The 16,388-nt window shown below is 41.0% G+C and overlaps 1 protein-coding gene across 2 annotated transcripts in view; it reads left to right on the top strand.

The window, feature by feature from the left end:
* mthfd1l (methylenetetrahydrofolate dehydrogenase (NADP+ dependent) 1 like) overlaps positions 1 to 13,646 on the top strand; it is a 36,329-nt gene extending 22,683 nt beyond the window's left edge. For both annotated transcript variants that reach the window (XM_075459322.1, XM_075459323.1), the window contains 7 exons: positions 2,975 to 3,114; positions 3,835 to 3,876; positions 5,009 to 5,112; positions 5,309 to 5,486; positions 7,189 to 7,296; positions 7,432 to 7,584; positions 12,596 to 13,646. In XM_075459322.1, coding sequence (XP_075315437.1) covers positions 2,975 to 3,114; positions 3,835 to 3,876; positions 5,009 to 5,112; positions 5,309 to 5,486; positions 7,189 to 7,296; positions 7,432 to 7,584; positions 12,596 to 12,685 — 815 coding nt within the window. In that variant the 3' untranslated portion in view covers positions 12,686 to 13,646. The remainder of the gene's footprint in view (positions 1 to 2,974; positions 3,115 to 3,834; positions 3,877 to 5,008; positions 5,113 to 5,308; positions 5,487 to 7,188; positions 7,297 to 7,431; positions 7,585 to 12,595) is intronic.
* Positions 13,647 to 16,388: the final 2,742 nt, after the last annotated feature.

Here is a 16,388-nt window from a genome sequence, read left to right as displayed (position 1 = left end):
AAAACAGTTCTTCATTGCGGCCTCCTTGTGAGGTACAACACTGCTCGTTGTGGAAAGCTGGAACAGAACATAGACGGTCCTGTTGACGTTGCCAACTTTGCAGTGTTATTGCCAGTGTTGTTATTGGCAGCCGCGGCGGTACCAAAACTTTGACTGTTGCTGTCGTTATCCACCTCTTTCTCTTACCCTTTACACAACAGCACTGACCTCTTTTTCCCCACTTGCTCTCTGCACAGTTCAGGGTTTTCACACAGAACAGGAAACTTGCAAGTATTTCCTTATGACATCCTCCGGGGTCATCCTCCTGCTCCATGTCATGTCATAGTGGGAAGCTTGTTGAATCTGCCTTTGTTACATACTTGTTGTCTTTTCTGCCCCCCCCCCCGAATATGCTCCACTGCGCTGTGTTGAACACTTTTAGTATGAATTCTCCTGTGTTCACTTTGTGGGAAACCTTTCCAAACCCCTTACCTTCGCATGTGATTCTCATTTCAGGCAGGCTTGGTTGGCAGGCTTGGTCAGTGTTCGGAGCCAAAGCTGTAATGTGGTTCTAATAACAAACACGGCGCCCTGTCAGCGTCTGTCTAAATGAGTCCGGTTCCATTATTTCGCTCATCCTTCAGGTTTATTTGTTGCTCTTAAAGACACAAATGCAGATGAGACACAAAAAACAAATTCAGTCTTGAGATATGCCGCATATTCCCAGAAACTGTTCAGTTATGTCCTAAGTCATGATATTTCCCCTTTCTTTCTTTTCATTTATCTTGTACCCAGAAGACTGTCTTTATTGATCTGGCTTTTCATGTTTTGAAACTCCATTCCCTCCCGTCCCTCTTTAAAGTGATTTAAAACAGAGAAACAAACGATGATAGATTTCGTCAATGAAACATTTGTTTCCTCACGAAGGTCTCAGTGATAAGCTTTATCATGTGCAGGACATAAGCGCTGCACATTCCAGTAAATTACCGTTTTGTAGCGAAACATCTTATGTAAAATGTTTTCTTGAAACAGTCGATGTTTTCAGTCCTTGTCCTCCGTGCTGAGCGTCATAGTGAAGGTCATTGATAAAACAATCTTTCAAGTAAAAGGGCTTATTTTTCACTGCATCTGAAAATCCCCCAAAAATCTTTGAAAGTAAAAAAAAAAAAGGTTTAAGTTTTTTAATTGGCTGCAACGTTTGTCTGCTTTAGCCTGCAAGTGAAAGTGTTCATCCAGTGAGGTGCATCCTGAAGTGGTTTCCTGTTTCAGGGAAGGAGAGCACCTGTCTATTATCTAATCATGACACTGCAAAGGGTTCCACGTCCATCACCTGTCCGATTCTGGGAGGCGCTCTGACTTGTCGCATACATTGGGCTATTGAGCATCTGCTGTACCTGCAGTTGTTTAGTTTGGGCAAGGGACTGCTATCCTGAACAATCTGAACCCGATCTAAGCAGAAACACTTGTTTAGGACTGGTTTGTAAAGGATTGAGGCAAGCTCAGAAGGGAGGTCAGTCGTAGATGAGTTTCTGTTTTGTGAATGATATTCTAGCCTTCTTCTTCTCTAACTTTAATCGGTTTTAGTGGTAATAATTAAGTGGTTATGTGGGTGAATAGCCTTGGACGTTAAAACAAGGATTTTCCTCCCTCATTTCCCCTATGATTGTCATGTGATTGTTCTCTGACTCTCCTTGATTCAATTGTAAGTCATAATTGTGTACTTGTACATATTCATTCCAGATTTAGCATAAGAAGATCAATTAGAAAAAAAAAATGATGATGAAAAAAAAAAAGGCTTGTTTAGAGTTAAACTGGTCCACATGTGTCATCAGTTGCTAACATGATATGTCACGACAATGCACTGATGGAAAAAATTCACGCTGCACTTGAAGACTTTATTGGTCCTCTGATGTGTGTCACAGAGTTCAGAAAGCTTTGTGCTGAACTAATTAGCATTTAAAAAAAAAAATATTAAATGAAACGCATATATGGGCTTACTTTATTGAGCGTAGCATCTGAAAATGCAAAACAAAATGCTACAAATGTGTTTTAGGTCAGACAGTAAGAGCATCAGTTTTGTCACTCATTTCCACATTCAATCATTTTGGACGTTTTGATTTATCTGAAAAGTAAAACAATATGTCATGTTGCTTTTTGAGCTTTGCAGTTCACACAGAAACGGACGTTAAACTCACATCTTTCGTGGCGTAGTTTTTGCCTTGCAGCACTGCGTTGACGGTATTCCACAAGGTTTATCAGGTTGTGCAAGGAAAATGCGTTGATTGAATGCGTAGGCTGTTAAAACATCACGAAACATGTTCAATATTTTATCTGTTTGAGTACAGATGCACACAGTCCTACACTCTCTCTCTCACACACACACACACACACACACACACACACACTCACACTCGACAAAGGACAAGTAACAGAAAACCTTATCCTAACAAAGCTGTCAGTCCAGGTGGACTGTTTGTTTTGTTTGGAGCCTGTTCAAGAGGCCTGTGCACAGGGCTGTTCACTTCAGGGGCCCTCCATCTGTTTAAGGGGCCCTTACACTCAGCCCATCACTCAGTACAGTATTGCCGTTCAGCCAGAAAGCCGTCCCCTCTTATTCCCATGGCTCTTCAAGACATCTGATGGAGCCCATGAGTTTATTTACATTTTGTTTTTCTGAGGCCAAGCTCGGTCAAAGATGGTGTTTAACATAAGAAACACAAGTGAAGACAAGTGAGGAGTACAGACATATCACAGGCTCACCATCAGGTCAGCAATTTTCTAGAATCACTGTAATTTGTTTCATGGATGATGAACTCCATCACGTATTCCCCCCCCCCCCCCCGTTGTTGCTGCTCCAGCTGCCGGTGCTGTGCAGGGAACACCGTTTGCTCACTGTTTGCCGTGTTTATATGCTTAGAACTTATGGGCAGACGTGTTTAAACAGCTTCAAGCTTGTGTTTGTGTCATATATCAAAACCTACCATTCCTCTCTCAGTGACAGAAGCAGGTTTCGGAGCAGACATCGGGATGGAGAAATTCTTCAACATCAAATGTCGAGGTTCAGGCTTGAGGCCCAGTGTGGTGGTGCTGGTGGCAACTGTTCGAGCGCTGAAGATGCACGGTGGCGGGCCAAATGTAAGCTAATGGAGTATGGTTAACACGTTGAAATGTTTGATTTCTGTGAGATATGCTGTCTGCCATGCAGTTGTGATGTAAGTGAATTCAGTGTATGGCCTTTAATGTGTAGATTTTCTTCTGAAGCAGTTCAGTGAAATAATCTGTAGTTGAATGCTTCCAACAGCCTGACGTAGGCTATGGCACACTCATCCACAGATTTTCAGTTCCCCAACAGTAACTTTCTTGTTGAAGACTTGGAACTCAGGAGAGACAAATAAATTGAGTAATCCTAAGTGGTTGTGGAAAGTTGCACTCCTTTTTTGGACATTTCAACAAACAACAACTCTCTTGTAAGTTCCAACTCGGTCTATCAGCTTTAGAGTTGCTCTTTACTTAAAAACACTCGGAGTAACACAAAACACGTGCACACACCGTAAGCTCAAGCTGATGTTTTATTTAAATTTGGAGATTTCTGAGAGGGGAAAAAAATTCAATCTTTTTGATTTTAGTTTTAAACAAGGCTTTAGGATATGTCTGCATCCAGTTTTCATGAATAAATGCCTCATAATAAGAGCAATATTACGAAGCTTACTCCTACTCATAAAGGCATGAAGAATGAGGATAAGAGCCCAGAAGTTCTCTCTTATAAACAAACGTGTCCAAAAACAATGGAAAATAAAAGACACTTGAAAAAGTGAATGCTGTTTGTAGTGACTTGCTGTGCTTGTGTGTTTCTAGGTATCAGCAGGTGCGCCTCTTCCCAGAGAGTACATTGAGGAGGTATGAGTCATATAGGAGCACTTTAACACTCTTTCATATAAAGGTGTGGAAGCATTGACGAACTGAATGAAGATGAGATAAACCTACAAAAATGTTTTGAGCTCTTTGAGTTTGTGGTTTGGAACATTGCTTCCAATTAAGTTAAAGTAATTGGCCTGGGTTGTTTTAATTGCATTTAGGCAGAAGGACAGGATGTAATCAGCTGAATTAAAGCTTTTCAAACTCTGTTAACATTATCTGTTGGTGTGTCTGTATGGCGTAGCTTTTGTTGTCTTTTTTCTTCCAACTACCATGCCTGCCATATATGACTGATTGTGTGGTGCTCCATGTTCTCCGCATGTCCTCAGTGTGTCTTTCTGCCCATGGCTTTCTGTAAAGGAGGACTGTTTGCCACAAGCCAAGAAAAGCTTTGGAAATAAGATTTCATTTGACACCATTTAAAGAGATTTGTGTGATGCAATAAAGAAGTTTCAAATTGTACCGAGTCAATCTGCCTCAGGCTTCCTGCTGTAATCTCACTGACATTCAAAGCTCCACCAATATACATAAATTCTTTGTCCATGAGCATGGTTATTTGATTAACAGCTCAAATGGAACATTTGTATGTGGTTTGTGAGACTTGGCAGAGTGGAGCTTGGATCCTGTTTGTGTGTGCGGGAGTTTATCCATACCTGGCCAGAATCCCTGGACTCTGAGGCAGATTCAGCTGAGTAAATAATGGAGCACTAGAAGTTGATTGTGAGGCCTGTTATAAGAGCCAGAGGAACTGGAGAAAGCAAAGCCAGGGAAATTAATTTATGCAACTTGTATGGCCTTACTTCTCTTACTTATCAGAGTCTGTGGCCACACGCACACACACAGAAAATAAATTGGAATAACATGGGAAAAAAACGACCACAGGAAGTGTTAAGCAGATCATAGTTTACTCATGCACACATGGAAAAGTGAAAGCAGTACAAGTACAAGTACACAACAGTACACTTCTAGCTGCAAAGCATTCAAGCTCTTTGGTCCACTTTGTTTTGCACTAATTTAAACAAATAACGATCATAAGAAGAAAACCTTCTGAATAAATTCTCAAGTCATTTTTTTAACCAAATGACTTCTGTGTTGTTGTCTTTTTTTCCTTTAGAATCTGAGCCTGGTTGCAGGTGGTTGTCGTAGCAACCTCAGGAAGCAGATCCAGATAGCGCATCTGTTTGGCATACCAGTAGTGGTGGCCCTAAATGCCTTCCAGTAAGACGCATGCAAACATTTGCAAAAGCCTTTCATCTTGTTACCAAATTCTCTGTTTTAAAGTTAACGAAATCATGGAAAAGTCAACACATTCCTTAGACTGAAGCTTTTGCTAATGTCATTTTGTATCTTGAAACCAACTTGTTGGCATGGCCACCGAGCACTTGTAAGAATTCTTCCCTTTGCGATCCCTCAGGACTGACACCCAGGCAGAGATTGACCTCGTGTGTCAGATGGCGGAAGAGTGTGGGGCGTCTGCCGCGGTGTCGTGCCAGCACTGGTCTCAGGGTGGGCGAGGTTGCTTAGAGCTGGCTCAGGCTGTGAATGAGGCGGCCCACAGACCCACAAACTTCCAGTTCCTGTACGACATAGAGGTGAGTGCAGATCTTCTATATGATAAATCAGCATTTTGTGGAGTTGTAACTGCTGATAATTACCGATCTGGCATTTAACAAGACACACATTTGTGCCTTTGCGTGTGTTTTAAAAGTCAGTCTTTCTAACCCTCTTTTTCAATATTGAATCCTTTGGGGGTTTTTTTGTAGTAAATAACTTTAATTTTTTTTTTTTTTTACTAAAGTGTTTTTTGAAGTTAAAAACATCAGCTGGTTCCAGTTAGTGAGATTAGGTAGTTGTGACTTAAATTAACTTTTCCTGTTACACTGTTTGTCTGTGTGCGTTGTCCCATTTACTGTATGCATGTGCTCGAATACCAAGAGTCCAACAATAAGCACTAATTCAATAGCTCCTAATTTTAGTCCAATAACGGAGGCGGAATGACTTGGCGCTCAGTGATCACTCTTTATATTGTTTCAAGTGCGAGGTCAGTTATGGTCAGTCAGCACTGCAGATGCACAGTTCAATTTAATTTTTTATTTATCTAGCGCCAAATTACAACAGTTCTGACCTCAGCACCGGATGCTTGGTTGGACCAGGCTCAATTCTAATTTGAAAGAATTTCGTTTTTCCCCCGTGAGCAGCACGGATCAACATCATCATCATTTAGGGGTGTGCAAAATAATCGTCATGACGATGCATCGCGATTCTAATTTTCGCGATCTACTGCATCGATTCTGGACGCCACGTATCGATTATTTTTAAAAAATGCCTTTAATGATAGGACACATGCAATTGATGCATTTCGCTGCAAGGGATGTTTGCAATATATGTATATATTTTTTATAGTTGTATAAAAAGCCTATGCACTTTTTTTGTCTGTACTGATCATCCCTATTTTATTATTTTAAGTTTTATAAATCCTATGCACTTTTTGTGATGAGTGTGTCCAGTAATAGTAATATTTGTGTCCAGTAATATTTGTTTTAATGGCAATACCTCCAAAAGTTGTTTCAATAAATACAGTTATGAATTGATTTGCTTTGAGTTATGTATCAATTGAAGACACTATCCAGATCATACACAGCCAGTCAGCCACTGGTAATGGCTGTATTTTTTTTTTAAGTATGTTCAGTGAAAATATCGCAATGCATCGCAATAATTCAAGTACCGTGATGCATCGTGATAGAATCGCATCGTGGCATGTGAATCGTGATTCGAATCGAATCGTGACTTCTTTGCCAATACCCACCCCTAATCATCATCCTTCGTCAGGTTAGGCCCAGAAACCGTAGCTATATTTTTGCCCCACAGGTGACGGCACAGGGTTTTCTCCATTGACTTTTGGTCACTTTTCCATAGTTCAGGCATTGTAAAACAATGTTCCCCAACAAGCTACGGTTCTGGAGATCAAACAACATACAGAACATGGATTTGTTCCTATGCAACTCGACAAATTCAAGGAATAGATGCCAGTTGTTTATCATTAATAAACATCCTTTGTGTGACAGAGTAAACAAATAGTATCTTTTTTTTTTTTTTTTTTTTTGCTGAAGAGCAGAACAAAAGTATATTTAGTGTTACATAAAAGACTAAAATGGTTTAATTCTCTTCATCAACTTCTTCACTTAAATTTCCCACAGATGTGTCTTCAGTTCACCAAATCTAATTACCCTACTTTCCTTTGCCTTAAACGTCGTTGTGTATCCACCTGTTACTGATGCGCCGCCTTTCCCACAGATGCCGATAGTCGAGAAGATCAGAACAATAGCCCAGAAAGTGTATGGGGCTGACGACATCGAACTGTCTCCGGAGGCCAACGGCAAGATTGATTACTACAATCAACAAGTGAGATCACTTCTGCTGCTTTGATAACTGGGTCACACACTGAAGGGAGTCACGTAGCTCATCTCCTTTCTTTGTCCTCTGTCTCCCCACCAACACGCATCAACTGTTTTTTGTTTTTTTTCCCTTCATAACCAGGGCTATGGTTCACTGCCCATCTGCATGGCCAAGACCCACCTGTCCTTGTCCCACATGCCTGACAAGAAGGGTGCACCCACTGGATTTGTTTTGCCAATCAGAGATGTTCGTGCCAGCATTGGTGCTGGCTTCATCTACCCACTTGTGGGAACGGTATGTAAATCTGTAACAGGTTCTTTGAATTTGAATCCAGCACCACGTTTCAAATTCAGACCAGGACACCAAAGAACTGGGGAGTTTATGTAATGCTGGTGATTATGGAGCATCTCATAACAAATTAGGTTATCTGGCAGGAGTTCAACATCAAGACATGCTATAAAAAGAGAATCCTGGCAAAGATGAGGAGGGGCTCTCCTCTTGGTGGTATACAGCAGAAGTAAACGGCTCAAGATTTTAAGAACGATGTTTCTCAATGTAAAATTGAAAAATCACACGGTGTCATTCTTTTGGGTAAATGACATCATTGAAAAGTTCTGTGACGTTAAAGAAATGTCTGTAAACAATGGAGTCGGACTGAATGGCCGTGATTTTCAGGCCCTTATCTGATGGAAATCATTCGTTTGTCGCTGTGTCCTCAAATGCAAGTTTAAACTTTGCCTCAGAAACTCTGTCTTTGACTCCCCGAACCTTTTGTTGTATGATCATAGGTGCCTGTAATCTCACTGCTCTTAATCCTTCCCATGAGTTGATTTCTGAGCAAGATGTGTAGTTTGGCTCCTGCCCCCTTTCTTTTCCTGACAACTGCTGGTTTGAGCAGAAAGAGCTGGCTAGAGCCTCTTGGTCAAGGATGGGCGGGGCAGGAAGGAAGCAGCTTCCTGAGTATTTTGCCCCCCGCTGTTTCAACAGTATGCCTTCAGGGTCCGGTTTTCATAGTCGGAGGTGAAGGTGTCAAACACTGGCCATGCTGGGAAGGGGTTGCTGTTTCTGGATGTGGCGTCCGTCCACTCTTCCAAACCTGCCTTTGATCTGCTGTGGCCCACGGAGCCGCTGGAACAGCGACAACCCTTGACCTATGACTTCTAATCCAAAGGGAGTCTCTGCATTTTTCTTTGAACTCTTTGTGCCGAACTGATGTCTTGACAGGCTCATCCATAGATTACATTTTTTAGAATGCAGGTTTTAGAGGGATAAGGCCCAGCCCAGTTTCTGTGTGGGCATCAGACCAAAAGCATTATAGTTCTGTTATTTTAGCTCCAAAAGTGCAGCTCTTAAATTGTACTTGATATTGGCTGTAAAGCTCAGGACTATACTTCAGATTTTTTAAACTATAAAAGTTTCAAACCTGGAAACCCTCCATGAGAAAGTTCGTCGGAGGAAAACGGGAACTGGACATAAGCTTGTCGAGAACCATAGAATTACCTGAAAATGTTTCTGTGCAATTTGCTTTCTTCATTGTCAACTGGCAAAGCATTGAAAGTCTCATTTGATTTAAAGTGGTGGAAAGAGCTCACTCAGTGAGGACACGAGTATGAGAGAAGGGGGAGCTTTAAATACAGGGAAAGGTTAGGGATCTTTACAGGGTAAAGAATCAGGAAGGGGCTGATGTCATTCTTCAGATATGTGAGGGAGGGGTAACAAGCAGAACAATGGATCTCTGTAGAATTCATATCCCTTCAGAGCTGCCTTCACTGCTCCACTAAACCCCAAACAGTTCAGATGTATACGCGTTCTGGTTGGATATTCTTTACAGTTTTTTACCTATAAAAAAAAAAAATGACGTATAGATAAAAATCCAATACAGCACATATGAAATGGGAGCAAAGCCAGATTAAATTCAGTGGGTGTATTGATCTGTGCACCGATTCATTTTTTTTCTAATTATACTCCAGTTGAATAAAAGCGATGAGGAGAACATGAATGTTGCGCCACAACACAATACAAAGGTAGTGATTTCACCTTTATATTCTCTAGGTTGCCTCTTTAGAATCTGTGTTATTGTTGATCAAGACTCTTCTCCATGTTCGTGGGGGGTAAATATCCAGCTACACTGTCTCCCTGAGGGTTTCCCCCGACAAAGGCGCATTGTGTTTGGGGATAATGAAGGGACTTATTTGGCTGAGTGGGGTTTCCAACTTTCGCCACGGAGCGTTATGTGTTTTTGCAAGTGCCAACTTGCTCCAAGGCTCGAAAAGAGGCACTGGCAGAACAACGCGTCTTTTCACTTTAAAACCTTTTGATAGTTTTTTTTTCTTCACATTTCAGTGTCTTTTGATATTCAAATGCGATGTCTTACACTTTATTCCAAACAGATGACACGAAAAAAGACTTTTTGTGAATCGGTTTTTCAGAAGACGTGCTGAGTTTTCCCAAATAGTTTGTTTTCTTAGGCTAGAGCGAACAAGACTGATCGATATGTTTGACTAGAGCATAAAAACTAAGGTTAGAATAAAATATTACTTATAGATCCTTTGTCGCCTGGGTGATATTATTGTAAATACTGCCAAGATTAGATCCAGCACGAATTTTGGGGACAAAACGGAGGGACATCCAACTTATAAATTATTTTAAAGGAGACAGCTGTGAGATTAGTATGGCTGCTGGGATCCACTGGCTGCCCGGACCAAAAGGAACTAATTCTGCCCGCAGAGCAACTGTGGGGTCTAACCTCAGTCATGCAGGCTCATACCTCCCCTCAGGAACATCATCATCAGGCACTGCCATCCCTGAAAACAAAGCAATCTCAATCCAGACTGTTCTCATCTGTGATTCCACAATATGATGGAATGAGCTGTTAATCGCTTCAGAGCAAATACGCCAGAACATTCCTCCTCTCAGCACCACTAACACAACGCTGACCTGCACTTACTCTGCACTTCTGGACCTGTTCTACTCGTGCTCGTGGCCTCTTCAGGTCTATATCATTTGTTTTTCCTACCACATTAACTCTTTTGGTTAAATGGTGAGATGAAGCAAATGGCTCATTTAGCTGAACTGCATTCACTTGTGCCATGATGAAACGTGATGACCCATACACATGGAATCCATAGAAAGTAATCAATACATTTCTACTAAAATCTTAAAAGATGTCCTCCTGGTTTAACTCAGCCGCTATTAAAGCTGTTCTTGGATGTTGTAAGACCACACTCGTGTCACAGTAGTCGGTTGTTCACATCCGCCCGGTCAGATTGTTGTATAAGCACGTCCACCCTGTTTTGTACTTTTGGTTTACTTGCAGGGCCGAACTTCCTCATACAGGAAACTCGCTGCTCACTTCCTTTTGTCTCATTTGCACTAATGGGCCCATAAAACGGCGCCTGGGTCAGAAGAAGGGTGGCATGCGAGGAATGTCCGTGCCTGTTTAATGAGCAAGATGATTTACTCTTGATCGTGGACGGGATGAACCGACTGGTGTTTTAAGAGTCCCCCACTTGCCTTTGATGTCACAAACGCAAGCGATTTGGATCGTCTAAGTCGATTACTAAGTACCGACTTAGTTAGTTTAGACTGAGTTTACTCTGCTTAGTTGCTCACAGGACGTTGGCCTTCACTCACGTGCTCTCACCTGGTGATGTCACAAATCTCATTTGGGAGAGTTTCCACTGAGAGCTTCACTACTTTATTTCTTGTTATTGAATCGGTCTCCATGCAATTCCACAGGGTTCTCCCTGTTAGAAGTTAGCTTGTTAAGAGTAACGAGACGTGCTGGCACGCTGTTGACATGGACCAGATTATGGGAAAAGTCCTTCCGTGGCTTTAAACAAATTTACAGCTGTTGTAAATGAGCACTTTACTTACTGACTTAAGTCAGAAAATATTGCACAATGTTACGCGGTCACTGTTTTTTTTGGTAGTTGCGAAAGGATGGAGATCTTTTGAATCCATTCATCCAGCAACAGCCACCCTGTGCACCAACTGCCCCGGGTGTCACATATGAGCAGTCAAGCCGTACGATTCACTTTAAGGCTTGTTGTTTGGTTTCATAATGAGCATTTTTGTTCTAGTTTGAATTAAACATCCACCACCAATTACATTCACTTTCAGCTGGAATGATTTCAAACAAATTAGCCAGTCGAATAATAACATCCCTCTTTGTCTTGTGTGAAACAATCGGGAGTTCATAGCTGGTCATTAAATTTCATCCCTCATAGCTTTGTGATCCCTGTATCTTTGCTCATCATATAGCTTTTATTTGGTTGAGTAACAAGGATCACACCAAAGAGATCCATTCTCTCTTAAGGACGTAGAAAACATCCTCCATCTTTAAGCAGAACATTTCAGACCCGTAAATGAGCCTGGCATAGGCTATTTAATATTCTTGGAGCTTTTTCACCATTTTTCAACTCCGTGTAGATTTGTTTTCCTCTTTCATCATCACATCTCTAAAGTTTCCAACAGTTTGGTCAAATATGTGTGACCTCATCGTACGCTATGTATGGTGAAACATTAATGTGCTCCAACATCTTCGCCAAAGTCACGGATCGTTCTGTTCTCCACGCGTTTCCTGAGCAAAGACTTTTGAAATGTGCACTGTTGTGGGGACGGATGATGGATTTTTGGGAGGAAGCTGCTTCCCAGCTCAGCTTCCAGTTGTGTGCAGCTTTGCCTCGTGTTCCAGGAGGGCAGCCTTTTGTCATTTGTTTTTTTGTTGACCGTGAGAACAAGGCTATCATTTTCTAGGGCTAAATTCATCACTGCTGACATGGAGTGAGATGAGTCTGGATTATAGTTATTGGACCTGTGGGGGCTGATCTTACTCTTAATTAACACAAGTTCTGATGCTAAATGTTGTGGTTTGTCTTTTGGTGAAGAGCAGCTGTGTTGTGGTGAAGGATTTAATATCGGGTTTTTGGTTATTATATAGATTGTAATCTTACCTTCTAATTTGAATGTGTGGTGACTGACAGATTTATGAGACTTGCACAAAATGAAAGACTGTTGAAGTTTTTTTTTTTTTTTTTTCCCTTATCCAGCTCCTTATTCTCCCTCAGTCACATCCAGCTGTTTAGAAATTCTGTAGTTTGGACCTCTTGGTTTAGAGAGAAGAGAATTAGAAATAATATTTTTTATTATTACTGATGGACAAAACAAGAACATACTTTTTATGCTTGTGTTTTGGTTGGATTTACTTGTATGATGACTGTAAATCAAATGTCCTTTAATGTTTGTACTCTCATAATTAAAGGCTTGAGTTCTTTTATCTGATGTGGTTGTTTTCCCCCCTCAGATGAGCACAATGCCCGGCCTGCCCACCAGACCCTGTTTCTACGACATAGACCTTGACCCCGTCACAGAGGAGATCACTGGGCTCTTCTAAGGGGTATTACCTCATCCATATCAATTTAGATATTCCGTCGTGCCAGACATCTGATGGAGCTGATGCAGTATTATCATAAATGTGTTACCAGGAAGCCATATTCACCGCTTTGTCGTTGCATCAAACTTAACAGCTTGAGCTCTCTGAATCGTCTGGTTTTCAGGTTAAAGACACATCCTGGACAAAAGAAATAATGATAAAAATCTGAATATTTGCACAGCTGTTTGATATACCAAAGACTTACAGCCACGTGGTAAATATTGCACATGTATGTTTATGCTTCTCAGCTCTCTGTTCCTTGTTTTTCTACATGTGGAAGAGTTGCTGCCTCTTTCAGGTTTACTTTGTTTTCATACATCTCTCATGTCACTTGTCTTCTTTTTTTTGGGGGGTGAAAAATAAAATACCTCAAATGTCTTAAAAGGTGGTGCTGATGCTGCGTTTAGATTTAAAACTTTTTAACTGAATTTGGGTACATGTTGCGTGTTTATTAACTAAGCTGCTGGCGTACGCACAAAAAGCCTTGAAAATGTTCGGCGTCCTCATCTGTTCAACACCGCTGAATGTGAAAGCTGTTATACAATCCCTGAAAATCACTACAGGTTATGCTTATCAACCCCAAATAATCTGACGTTATTTTTTTTGTTGTTGATGTTAACTGTTACACTTTATGTTATGATTTAGTTGGGTACCCGGTGAGTCATTTGACTGACTGATATTGTTCAGCAGAGGTGATAAACCAGTCAGATCCTGAGGCCTGAAATGATGGATGCATTGGTTTCATTCATTGGCTGTTTAAAGAAAATAAGCACCTCTGTATTTTCCTTCTAAAAGCAAGTTTGTGATTGAACTTGACTGAATCATCATTATTTAAAGTTTCATTCCACTAATTGTAATCTGATTGTAAGCTGTGTGGTCAAACATTTGGATCAAGTGCCTTTTTGAAATAAAGCTTTTATTAACTCCAGAGACGTGTGCTTGTGTTCTTCCTGCCCAGAGCTCAGCCATAATCTTTTGTTGTTGTACATCTGTGTTCACTTCTCGTCGCCTCATGATTCAAAAAGAGACCTCTCTCCCTCAACTCTTTCAACGTTTTAAGCCGTATTTATACTTCACTCCCGTTGCCCAACAGCAGCTTTTCTTCCACAACGGTGGACGCGAGCCGGCGACCGGGGCCCCTCTGCGGCACCCCAAGGTGCAGTATCTGTCATTATGAGGTGTTTTGGTTTTGCAACATGGAGCCAGAGTACAAGGGGTCGGTCATAGCTGACATTCCACACCTAATAACTCTGTGTTTACCAGTCATGATCTGACACTTAAAACTACAGACAGGAATGCTGTTATACAGTAGAGCTCCAACAGCATATTTACTATTAAGATGGTTTGACGAAGAGGACGTTTTTGTCATGGGGTTTGAATTGCGCTGGAAAATCCCTGGTTTGTCATGTTAGATTTGTTTATGATGATTTTTAGCACTCATATTTTATTAGAGGAGCCTATTTTCAGTACCAAGGACAGGTCCCTCTGAATGTCTGGGAGGAAAAAATGACTGATTATTCGAGGGAGGCAGGACCCCAAAACTTCCACGCTCTCAAATCTTACCGCCTAAAAATATGAAGAGAAGAAGAATATAAAATTCTAAGCTTTTTTTTTTTTTTCCAAGTGGGTGGTTTAAAGGACTATTTAATCAGATTGTTATTTTATCATGACATGCATAAAGTGTCATTTAATAACTATTTCATAAGCAGCCACCTGACTGAAAAGTGTGACCTGAGTATCATGTTTCCAATATTACAGGTTTAGTAATGAAGCATTTCAGGAAGTAACCGTTTCACCTTTGCCTCCGCCAACATCTGTCTTCCATCATGTCAGTTTCAGTCCAGCGCTCTACATGCAAATTGCATCTTCTTGGTGAAAAGGCCCCCTCTCGTTTTGTGTCAGACCCTACTGTTCCTGGGTGAGCCCTCTCAGAATCCACGCCAGACATCAACCCTCGGGGCCACATTCTTAGATTCACCCCGCCTCTCTCTTAAAACACTTTTCCCACTGTTTTCTTATTGCAATTTTCTTCTTTAAAAAAAAAAAAACTCTTACAGTTGGAAGCTTTGTGAGAATGTCTTACAAAAACAAAACCGTTTATCCACTTTGGTTTTAAGGCTGCAGGTAATTCAATGATCAGCTTATTCAGTAAGGTGTCTCACTGTTCACACATTGCATCTCACAGAGTGATGATTTTACACTTCCAGTAACACTCTTTATCTCAGTAGTGTTTGATGTGAAAAGCGTGAACTTCCATTACTCTAATAACAAAAACCGTCTCTGTGAGTGTGAGTTAGTGTGGGTAAGCTGGCTTTGTCCTTTTCATGTGCCTTTATTGAACAGAGGCCGTGACACATCCGGAGAGGCTTTCACTCTAATGAGGACCTCCCTACTTCTCCTTTCTCCTCGCCCCCACGTCCCCCCTCCTCCTCCAGATGACATCAGCATTGCTGCTTAAACGCCTGTTGTGCTGAAGGTCATTCACTAACACATTTATCCATATCAGCTGTGGAAAGTCAAAATGAAGTTGACTGTTTTAGTCCACTTATCCTACTAATGTGTCGGCAATGATCTTTAATTCTACAGCAACAACAGTTCGTATTGTCAGTAAATTGAAATGACAAATTGGTTATTTACTAGTCTGAGATATTTTGTTCCCATATGATGAGGACAAATGATCTTTTATTAGCTGTCAGACAGAAGGCCTCGCATCTGACTCTAGAATATTTTGGTATAAAGAGGAGTTCATGGTGGACTCAATGACTGCAAGGTGTCCAGGTCCAGTGGCTGCAGAACAAGCCCAGATCATCAGTCATCCACTACCGTGCTTGACTGTTGGTAGGAGGTATTTGTGCTGATATGCTGTGTTTGGTTTTCTCCAAATGTGCTGCTGTGAATTATGACCAAACATCTTCACTTTGGTCTCATCTTTCCAAAGAACATTGTTCCAGAAGACTTATGGTTTGTTCAGATGTAACTTTACAAACCTAAGCTGAGCTGCCACGTTTATTTTAGAGAGGAAAGGTTTGATACTGCAGCCCTTTCAAACAAGCCATACTTGTTCAGTCTTTATCTAACTGTACTGTCATGAACTTTAACATTTGACATGTTAACTTGTAGAGTCTGGGATTTAGCTCTTAAAGACTTTTACAGTTTCTCTGAGCAGAGCATGGTCTGACTTTGGGGTGAACTTGCTGGGACGTCCACTCCTGGAAAGATTGTAAACTGTCTTGACAGTTTTCCACTTTTGAATAATATTTCTCCCTGTAGAACGGTGGACTCCAAATAATTTGAGTGGCCTTATAATCCTTCCCAGATTGATGTGTTTAGGATCATTGTTATGTTTTCCCTCCATGGTGGTGTGTTAGACCAGCAAACTGCAAAAACATCTGCTCACAATTGCTGACAATCAGTATATAATAATCAGATAATTATACGATTAACGGCATCTAGTATGAGCCAATTAGATGTACCCTAATCCTGTTATTTTTTTCCCATTTTTTTCATGGGAACTTCAAATGTAAAAGAGGGTATCATCTTCAAAAATACGCATGTTCATGTCTATTGTTTCCCTACCTGTTGAAAGAGTTACGAAAAAAAAGAATTCATCCCCCATGAAGTATGTATGGAACACCGAGTTCTTCGGATCTGGTGTACAATGACT

The sequence above is a fragment of the Odontesthes bonariensis genome, chromosome 24 (assembly GCF_027942865.1).
Source record: "Odontesthes bonariensis isolate fOdoBon6 chromosome 24, fOdoBon6.hap1, whole genome shotgun sequence".
Lineage (NCBI taxonomy): Eukaryota > Metazoa > Chordata > Actinopteri > Atheriniformes > Atherinopsidae > Odontesthes > Odontesthes bonariensis.
This window is presented reverse-complemented; position numbering and strand designations above follow the sequence as displayed.